This window comes from Antennarius striatus, chromosome 1, assembly GCF_040054535.1.
Source record: "Antennarius striatus isolate MH-2024 chromosome 1, ASM4005453v1, whole genome shotgun sequence".
NCBI lineage: Eukaryota > Metazoa > Chordata > Actinopteri > Lophiiformes > Antennariidae > Antennarius > Antennarius striatus.
Window position 1 is genome coordinate 12,074,981 of NC_090776.1, and position 11,090 is coordinate 12,086,070.

At 40.4% G+C, this 11,090-nt stretch overlaps 1 protein-coding gene across 1 annotated transcript in view; it reads left to right on the forward strand.

Moving 5' to 3' along the window:
• The first annotated feature begins 2,703 nt into the window (after positions 1-2,703).
• The window catches only part of mybpc3 (myosin binding protein C3), a 22,981-nt gene continuing 14,594 nt past the window's right edge, over positions 2,704-11,090 (forward strand). Inside the window, exons 1-7 of the mRNA XM_068322836.1 lie at positions 2,704-2,851; positions 5,377-5,646; positions 7,630-7,764; positions 7,912-7,989; positions 8,188-8,336; positions 8,918-9,035; positions 9,108-9,156. Coding sequence (XP_068178937.1) covers positions 2,827-2,851; positions 5,377-5,646; positions 7,630-7,764; positions 7,912-7,989; positions 8,188-8,336; positions 8,918-9,035; positions 9,108-9,156 — 824 coding nt within the window. The 5' untranslated portion in view covers positions 2,704-2,826. The remainder of the gene's footprint in view (positions 2,852-5,376; positions 5,647-7,629; positions 7,765-7,911; positions 7,990-8,187; positions 8,337-8,917; positions 9,036-9,107; positions 9,157-11,090) is intronic.

Here is an 11,090-nt window from a genome sequence, read left to right on the forward strand (position 1 = left end):
TATTTGTAACTTGTACTTTTATGTAAAGACTTCATTTTAGTGTAGCAACATATATATACAGTATATAATCATGCCATACAAAATGGAGATGTAAAATAAAGTCTATACATAATATAAGATAGCACTGACTGTCCTAAGAGCCAACAGCTCCCCTCAATGGCCAAGACGTAACTGATTCTCATACATAGCAAAGGAGAAGGTAAAAAGAAATAGACTTGAATGTAATGCAATACAATTCAGTAGAATTCCACAGAGCCAGAGTCAGCTTTAGATGTAATATCAAAGCAAGGTATATCAGAACCTGGCAGTGGAGTACACAAACACAAAGCACGTATAGAAATATTCCTGACATTTCTTAGTGACATCCCTCAAAAGCAGGAACAGAGGAGTTCAGAACCAAACGGAATGTATTTTGTAACTTACATTGTGTTGTATGTTAGGATCAGCTGTTATTTCACACTGATGAAGGACAGTAAATTTGAGGTGAATTACGCTTAGCTCTCATTTCTAGAAAAGAAATCTTTATAGTGCGAAATATTATATCACGACTTGGTACCTGGTCGCAGGACATTAGGTGGAACAGAATGTTTGATTTTCTTTTTTCTTTTATTGATTACAAATCCAAAGATGTTTTATTTTGAAAGGTGACATCTGCGTGAAATGACGCACAGACGAATGCATGCGTCTGTCCCGCTTGACAGGTATCTGTCACATGACAGGTTACCAGCCATTACCCCCAAATTAAGTGCCCACAACTGCGCCAGTGTTCTGGATTAACGTAAAGGCAGATTTTTATTTATTTTTTCTTCTTATAGACCTACACTGCTGGAGACTCAACATCCAGACTCACTGAGTTCCTCTCTCCTCCCCCTTCTCTCCAACCATCTCTGTTACTCCTCCTCTTCTCCGATCTCACTCTCCAAGTCTCCAATCACACCCTACTAACTAAACTTCTTCCCTGGAGTCTCTGTGCTCTATGTCCTCACAAGTTTTTCTCAGGTTCACCCCTCATCCACCCATCTGCTGTGGACCTGCTCTTCCCATCCCACCAGTACCACCCCTAACCTAATCATCGACTGGGGTCCTGCTGCCTCTCTTCCTTTGTGTCATCATACTGCTCCACCCCTCATCTGCCCATCCGCCGTGGACCTTCCTCTGTGGACCTGCACCTCCGAGCCCACGAGTATCACCCCATCTATCCATGTGCTGTGGACCTTCTCCTCAAAGCCCACCAGTACCACCCCTCATTTATCCATCGGCTGGGGTCCTGCTTCCTTTCTTCCTCCGTGCCGCCATAAAGTCATCCACACAACTGTAATTGCGCCTTGACTTTAGCAGTGGGAAACATAACCTTAACCATATTGATACTGTCTCTATCTGGCCTATCTGCCACTCTCTCTCTGTCTCTCTTTCTCTTACCCTTCCTCATCAAGGGAGTTTTCCCCCGCCACTATTGCTTATGCTTGCTCTGGAGGGTTCAGATGGGCTTCTCTGTCTGTTAAAGCGCTTTGAAATGTCTGTTGCCATGATTAAGCGCTATATAAATAAAACTTGATTGATTGATTGATCCTGAGATCACCCAAAAGGTATTGAAAACCCTGCTTCCATTTCCAAACTCCTGTCTTTGTGAAGCAAGATTTTCTGCAGTGACAGTAAAGAAAACAAAACTGCGGAGTAGACCAGACGTCCGGAACACACTTCAGGTGTCATTGTCTCCCGTTACCCCAAGATCATTGGTCCCCATCCACTAATTGTCATTATTGTAATTATAATTGGATTGACTTGTTCACCCTTTTATTAGAAATGATCAGTATTTCTCCTACGCTGAATGCACTGATCATTAGTCACTATATTTCCAAATAAACCTCATCAGTGCAGTCACTTCAATCGAGTTTTTAATATAATTATTTCTTACAATTATTTTGTTTACAGAGATATTGATTATCACTTTATGAAAAAAAGGTTGTTTATTGTCTGTTGATGTCTGCATTTTACATAAAACCACTGTGGATGATTTATTATTAGACTACAGCTGTCCTGGTGTCAATAACGATTATCGAGCAAATGAGGACTGGTCCATGAAAATATTGTCTGAGATGAAACCGGTCCGTGGTGCAAAAAAGGTTGGGGACCACTGTTGTATAGCATAGTACAGTATAGTTTTGTATAATACAGTACAGTTTATGCTTGTATAGTATGGTACAGTATTATATAGTATAGTACAGTATAGTCTTGTATAGTACAGTATAGTTTTTTATAGCACTGTATATTATTTGTTTGTATCGTATAGTACAGCAGTATAGCAGAGGACTATACAGTGAAGATTTTTGTAAATAAAGACATTAATCTCTAACAATATATCAGTTGGTGTCTCATTTCCAATCACCTTCCAATCAATCCCAGATTGGCTGGGACAGAGTGCAGCACAGATGTGAGGAGAGCAATCGGAAGTTTTCTTTTCTGGATGTGAGGTTCTAAATTTAACCTCACATCCGACCCCCTCCCTCTCAACAGCTATCAGTCAGTGGAGGTGTTGGAAGAAAAGGATTGCTGAAATATAGCCCAGGGTCTGACGTGGCTGGGAGTGGGCCAGGGGGTGGGGGTGGGGGGTAGGTGTTGTTTCTGGAATGGGGTGAGCTAAGATGGGGAGTACAAGGTTTTTTGTTGTTGTTTTTTAGGACACTGTGTTAGGCCTCAAAAAAGACAGGAGAGGTGGGATGGTTCATGAAAGGAGGGGCTCAACTATTAAAGGCAGGGGGTTTGAGATAGACACAATACTGCTGGGGAACATTGAGTCACAGTGTGGAGGAAAGGTAATCATTCAGGATGCCAGAGCCTGTCAAAAAAACAGGTAAGAGTGCTCATTGTCTAAGTTTCTATCTTTTGTTCCAACATACATAAAAATATGTCGTCATTACCGTACATTGTCTAAACATCTGCTGTCAACTACAGTATATTTGAATGAAAAAGTTTGATGATTTATATGCCATAGGCTGCGCTATATCTCAATTATTCTACCCTTTTTAACAACAGTAACACATACACGACAAAAACGAACAATTGGAAAATTACAAAAACAGTCATGCGTGTTAAAATGAATGAAAGAAATTTTATTTTAAATCTTTCTGTGACAAAAATAAAATTAAAATATAATGTTATCTACATGTATAAAAATATCATAAAATATAACAATATAAGTTTAATACAACTTAATTAGTAGGGTGTAAAATTACCGCATATGACAGTGGATGAAACAATTTAATTTATGACATGCAGTAGTTAAAGGGAATAAGCTAGTTTGATGCAACATCCCAGATCTGTCACAGCTAGCAGCCCAAATCACATTTGCATTTGTATTTATTCATCCTTACTTTATACGGTTTCCACAGGTGTGAAACTTTAATCCCAACCAGTCTTTTCACAAACTGGGCTAGGTGTCACCGGGTCCAGGTGAACGCTAGGTCTGATATGAAACTGACACGGTCACATTTCCAGCCTCGCTACATTCACAAAATGCTCGACTGATCCAAAAATGCTCGGTGGGATTCCAATTGGACAAATGGCACTCTTCAGTGGAAATGGATTGTTGTTTATGGAATGAGAAGCCTGTGACATATCACATATCGGATGACTCAGTGTGACCCAAATGGCCTGCTTCTGTGCGCCAAGACCTTCACCCAATTGGACCGGGACAATAACAGTTATAGCCGTATTGAGCCCGTAGTATTAAAATATTATTAATCATCAGCACCCTGTAATACACATTGTAAACATGGTCTGGGTTGTCAATTTCAAACTAAAAAAATGTTAATTTAAGCAACTACCGTTTATTTTTTTATAAAACAATGTATGAAATGGCAAACCATGTGACCTTGTGAAAGGGGTCAGTCCCATAATTCACTGGCAGAGAATGGCTACCCAGCTTTAAAGCATTACAGTGAGTTTTCATTCATTATTCAACCCTTTGGTTCACTGTTTTTGGTCGTTGTTTTCAAAAGCTCTTTAGTGTGTTAGCTGACAAACATAATAAGCTACTAGCTGATCGACATAGTGGAACATTTTTTAAGTTTGAGTGCTACTTATCTCCTTCAAGAGAGCAAGAACAGAATTTACAGAATGTACATGTTAGACATACATTTTCCAGGTGGTCAGAAACTTAAATACAAACACCTAATATGTAATATGAAAAAAATCAAAAAATGATAAATCAATGTTGTTTTCACAAATTGTTTTTGATAAGCCCAGTTAATCAACTTGAAATCTGTAACAGGTAAGATTTCTCTTAACAATCAATGTTATTTCATTTTTTATAATACAGTTGATGAGTTTTCCTTTGAACTATGAGTGTACTTTACACTTAAAGTGACACACATGACTGACGGCGTGACATGACATCTGTTCACGGTGAACATTGACAGACTGAGGACACATCATTCTTCCTGCACATTAAGAGTTTCAAAAATAGAGTCTAGCTAATCCTTCAGCTATGATACCTGTTCCGTCGCTGCTGCTGAAGCCTTTATTTATTTGGTTGGTGCATACTGTGTGTATCCTATATTTAAACCCACCTCAACACCAATTTTTTAATTTTTATTTAGAACTTGTTGTAAGATTTGACAATCACACAGAATGGACCTGAATTCAAGACAAAAAGGCATGAAATTGTGACTATAAATTACAGTCCCTATTTTTAGATCCTTTTTAAAAGTATTTGAGAGTCAGACAGCAGCAAAGGCAACAGCCGGCATTTTACACAAAGACTGTGTACAACTTACTTATAATTTTTTTTAAGCTAAATTTCTAAAACTCAATCTAGTCAAATATTTTTAATTCTAGAGCTGTGCCTGTTATTGATCTGTGTCAATAGCCTCGTCATCATCTGGTGATGTTCAATTACCTCTGCCTTGGAGGTTTATTAAAAAAAGAGGTGGGTTCAATCAAACATTACCTTTATCCTTATCAATATTAATATATTAATACTTATCAATATTACAAAATTACACTCCAGGACAACAGAGAGCTTTTATTCCAAGCAACATCTATAAATGGGTCACAATGCTGTAGGTTTTAGTTCCACCTGGTTTCCTTTGAGCCACGCAACCCTCGTTTCGGGAATGTTAACATTACCTTATTCTTGAACCCCATAATTAAGCTCAAACTTAATGCTTCAGAATCGTCCCATCTCTTGTAAGTACAGGTTGAAATGGGAAAAGACAAATGCACTGTTTTCCAGATCGCCCCAAATTTCAGCTTTAATCCGGAATTGTTTAATTGTTGTATTACGATTGGCCCATCTCTCCACCTCCGATTACATTGCCTACGTATTCCAATGAAAATGTAAAGTCAGTCTTTTTATGTTTGAATCCCCTTCTTCAGTTTCAGCATTCACCAAAAAACCAAAGACTCAGGAGGCGGTCGAAGGGTCCGTTGTGGTCTTCGAAGCGGAGACCGAGAAGCCTGACGCTAAAGTCAAATGGCAGTGCAACGCAAAGGACCTCGCCAGCGACGACAGACATATCATCACAGCTGATGGAAACAAGCATTCCCTCACTGTAAAGGCTGTTACCAAAGAAGACGCCAATGTCTATGCAGTGATTGCTGGGGGGTCAAAGGTCAAGTTTGACCTGAAGGTCACATCAAAGCCAGGTTGGAGACTCTGATGCTATAGCTTTGGGTTTGAAGTTTCAGATTTCATACAAAGCAAAATGGGTTGTTGTTCCACAGCAATGCGCACAAATCTATCAAATGGAACCGCTCCTTCAGAAATATCCTTCATTTTTGGATGTGAATTTTAACGGCTGCCTCGTAGAGCCACCTGAGATACTTAGCTTAGCATAGCATGAGGAATGTCAGGAAATGATAACAACTAGCTTGTTTCCAACAAAGGAAGAAAACACACATGCCAGCGGTTCCGTAGCTCGTTCATTAACATTCCACACCTTCAAATGTTTAACGATGTCATGCTGCAACTTTGACCACGAGATCCCTGCCAGAAACTGGGCTTTGGAGTATTACAGCGTGTTAAGCGAGTTAGATACCCGGTGCTGCTCAGCCCCAGAGGATACTCGCAGTAACCACCCTACGCGTTCTTTGTGTATTTGCAAACAAAGCAACAGCAGCATAGCACTGAGCAAGTGTGTGAGCTTAAATAGCGAGCCAGTGTGACGCTTTATGTGTGCATCACAGACAATATTTTGTAAGCAATTGTTTATCCCTCGCGTTACGGGTGGTTGATCTCAGCCTCTCTAATTAGAAGATTTTCCAGCTAATCTTTGAGTTAGCTGCTAACTGTTCTTGATCCCACAGGGAAAAACATCACTCTCCATCCTGTTGCTACCAAAGGTCAGCAACGATCAGAATGGAACTCGCTTCATATGTACAAAACTTTATCACAGCAGTGTTTTACGTGGGTGACATCATCAGTACGATGGGTGACATCATCAGTACGATGGGTGACATCTTCAGTACGATGGGTGACATCATCAGTATGATGGGTGACATCTTCAGTACGATGGGTGACATTATCAGTACGATGGGTGACATCATCAGTATGATGGGTGACATCATCAGTACAATGGTTGACATCTTCAGTACGATGGGTGACATCATCAGTTCGATGGGTGACATCATCAGTACGATGGGTGACATCTTCAGTACGATGGGTGACATCTTCAGTACGATGGGTGACATCTTCAGTACGATGGGTGACATCATCAGTATGATGGGTGACATCTTCAGTACGATGGGTGACATCTTCAGTACGATGGGTGACATCATCAGTATGATGGGTGACATCTTTAGTACAATGGGTGACATCATCAGTACGATGGGTGACATCATCAGTATGATGGGTGACATCTTCAGTACGATGGGTCACATCTTCGGTATGATGGGTGACATCTTCAGTACGATGGCCAGCAGACTGTCACACATTTGAAGACACCATTTTTAACCTGTAAGCAAATTTTTGGGCACTTTTTTGATAAGAATTTAATATAAAATGACTTGTACTAATAATGAATAAATAAAACTCTTTGGGCAGAATGAGGCTAGCTAGTTCACTATTAGTGTGTACTGGAGTGAGCTCATTGTGTCTTAGAGTATTATGTGTGTCATTAGTCCGTCAGCTTGACCCGCTTGTTTATGTGCGATAAGGTGGAAACAATCTTGAAGAAAGGCGGCAGACTAATGGCTCTGGCGTTCTAAAGGAGACCGTGGTCCGTCTGTGGCTCCTATCATAACCACCCTGCGCTGTCTGCATGCTGACCTTGACCCTCACACCCACACATTATTTCCTCATGAGTAACCAGCACTTGACTGGTGCTCTGGGAAGGCATGAGAGGCAGGCGATAACACGCGGAAAAACAGTTGGCCTCCTCAACACGATAAGACCGAAGAAATAGTTGGACGATTAATGTTTGCCAAAAAGTATTTTTATTCTGCCAAAAGTGTGATAAAATTTTAAGAGTGTCCAAATTTGACTGATTATGTTTTGGTGTCTGTTAAGCTCTGTTTGAAATTGCAATCTGGTAAAATAAGGAGGAAATCTGGGGCTTGCTTTGTGGTTTTTGATGGTGATAGGAGTGTAGGAATTCTTAATTGTGTCTTCCGTGTGGTGCTGGAATGCAGACGATCCGGTCCAGGCCCCCACTGATGGACCCGAGAAAGCCAGTGGCGAGCTGAAACAGACCCCTGATCCGCCTGCAGTAGCACCCACAGAAAACCAAAGCGTTGCCCCATCCCAAGATGCTCCACCAGCTGAAGGTCAACTACGCAGTCGTCAGGCACTCCTTCAGTCACTCTTTCATTTACAACATGCTGACCATTCCATTTTCTTGGAGTCTAGCTTCATCCCATTCTGTCTGTAGCGTGTCATGTACTGTAACTTATGTGACGTTCTGCTCTGACCAGATGGGCAGCCTCCAGACACCAGGCAGGATCTGATCGGACTCTTCACAGAGAAACCCCAGAGTGGGGAGGTTACTGTAGGTGAGTGGGTCCTCCAATAGGATGTACTTCTTTAATATCACATAAACTAATCATGTCTAACTCTAGCATTAACACTTTAATTATTGGAATAATCAATGACATATTCATTGGAATGTATGACAAGAAATATTCTGAATATTTGGTACTTAATAAATACATTTTGCATGAAATTATGCAACAAATTCTTTTTTAATGCAGGTGAAAACATAACGTTTGTGGCTAAAGTGAATGCCGAATCCTTACTAAAGAAACCCACCGTCAAGTGGTTCAAAGGGAAGTGGATGGATCTGGCAAGCAAGTCTGGAAAACACCTACAGCTGAAGGAATCCTTCGACCGCAGCACCAAGGTTCACTTAAGCTAACAAAGTTAGCCTAAAATAGGTTTACTTGAAGTTAAGAGAGAACAGGATACAAAACATGGCTAGAGAGAAACAAACTAAATGCATCAAACAATGAATGGTTATATATCTGGACACCATCAAAGACACTCAGAACAGGAAGTGACTCTTAGGGGTTAGAAATGGTAAAAAGACTGATTGGTGAACTGAAACCAGTTCAAGATAAAAAAGTGGCGGGAAACCAAGCAACTACAGGAAGTAAAACACACAGAAATACAAAGAGGTAAGCCTCTACAAAATAAAACAGGAAGTGAAAAGAACTTAATTACGAGGGAGTCATCACAAACCGAAGACATGTTTCAGAAAGGGAAAATTATGGGTTTCTTTATTTTAAATAAATACAAAATCTTATTTTGAACAGTAAACCTATTTTGCTCACTCTTGCCTCACTCATAATGAAGGTACCTCTAGGGTGATGTTATGATTAGACCCCAAAGAACACACATTGCCATAATTATAAAATATGTGTGAGCAATTCAGTGAATCAAATGTTCTCATGCGTCACAAACTTTTTCTAACCCCCGCTGCAGGTCCACACGTTCGAGATGCACATCATTGCAGCCAAGGCTAACTTTGCTGGAGCTTACAGGTGTGAGGTTTCATCCAGGGACAAGTTTGACAGCTGTAATTTCAACTTGACTGTTCAAGGTGAGTTTTGGCGGTTGCCTTTAGCTGATGCCGTCGTTGTTTCAGTCACTAATGTGATGTTTTGCGTTTCAGAGTCATGTGCCGTTGAGGGTTTTGACATAAGAGCAGCTTTTAGGCGGACGTAAGTTTCATGAGATTCTTCTACTTTATAAAACATAAAATGCTTTTGTTCACTTTCATCCTTTGACATGTTTTATCAATACAATCACACATGTTTATATTTGTTAAAGATAAATGACGTATCCCACCCATGTGTGGATTATTATTGCCTTTTTAGACACAAATTTTTTTCACGGGACTTTTTTTTCAATTAATTAGAAAAGATGCTATTCAGTTCAAAACATGATTTTTTGTCACGTGAAAGGCACGGAAATCACATTTTTAACTGTTTATTAAATTATAAATACAACACCAGAATATTCTTAATTTATATACAGTATATTTGAAGGAAATAACCTGGAGTACAGAAAACCAGCTTCACAAGCACAATTCTAACATTTGGGGTTTTTTGTTGGACCTAATAAACAAGCAATAAATGGGTTGATCAGAATTTAAGAGACTAAAAGGATTAAAGTTGCCAAACACCAGTTTAGTAATGTCATACTTTGCAAAACAAATGACTATGGAAATGCTAACCTATTAGGAATGAAGCCAGTAAGAAGAGAAGCGGAGCTCAAACAAGGTAGTAAGAGGAGTTTGTTGCAACAATGGAGGCTTGTATTCAGACTCTGAGCAATCTGATTGAAAAGAACAGAGAGAGATCTGGACCAGGACCAGAGTCTTTGCCTCTCCCCTGTGTCTTGTGTCCTCTCTGCCTTCGAGTCCAACAGAACCAGTGTTGTGGATGGTTTAGCCTCCAATCTGCTGAATTTTGAGAAAAAGACCACAGAGCGACAACCACAAGAGAGCTGAAACCTCAAATTCTAAATCCTTGCTAAGGGCATTAGGTGTCATTGGGTCAACTTTTGACAGAAGTTGACATACAGAGATTTGCTTATGGAACTGCTAAATAACGCGCTGGTTGCAGCATCAGATCTCTCTGATCCGCCCCTGGTCTCGACCAAAAACAGCAGAGGCAGCTGCACAAACAGCTCCTCGGCAGGGTGAGCTTTGACAGTGGTTTGATCGCGCTGAAAGTGCAGGATGTGTTCAGACACACAGGCTTTTCAGTAGTCATGCTCTTCCACAGAGTTGCCACACAGAGGAAGCACAGCTATGGTGTGTCGAAACCTCACCGCATAAACCAGAGACTAAACTTCTAATCCTGATGTCTGCTCCGAGGCAGACAAGCACATCTGAATCTATGCCCCTGTCTTTATCTGTCATCCCACTGATTAGAATCGAGCAGACCTTGTAATGCTTGTTGTTTTATTTAACCTTTGGTCCTTCGTGTTGTTCTTGCTCAGATGACTGCTGCTGCACATGGCTTTAAAGGAACAGTTCAACAGTTAACATAAAACGATTGTTTTTGCCTTCCCTCTGACAGTGAGATAGGATTGATATGGATTTTATCCTTAGAGTTATGAGACAATTAGCTTAGCTTAGCAGGACTAGAAGCAGCGGTCAACAGGTAACTGGGTTCCCCAGCAGGTGAGCAGCAGATGTAACCCTTGTGAGAAACGCTGATGAAAGAGATTCGAATGCTGTTATTTAAAGGAACATACGGTAAACTGTAAGACAGCACAGCATCATGGGAAGCTAAAAAGTTTAGTATCATTTACTACAGTGTGCAAGCTGCAGATTTAAACACAATTTTTATGTTTAGAATCAAGAACACAGCAATGACCTGTTTGAACAATTGGAAGGTCCTTTAAAGCTGAGGCTAACGGGGCTAGCTCTTCCACCATGCTTCCTGTCTGTGTGCTAAACCTAGCTAATACAGTCACAGTTCTATGGGTTAAAATGAAGTGTTCCTTTAAGCATGGCAAACACCTTTATCTCCAGCAAAACAACCACCTGTCTGCCCATTCACATGTTTTATCCTCAGATGCAGTCATTTCCTTTCAGAGTGATACTGCGCTAACCAAATCGGTATCATTCGACGCTTGCATTCGG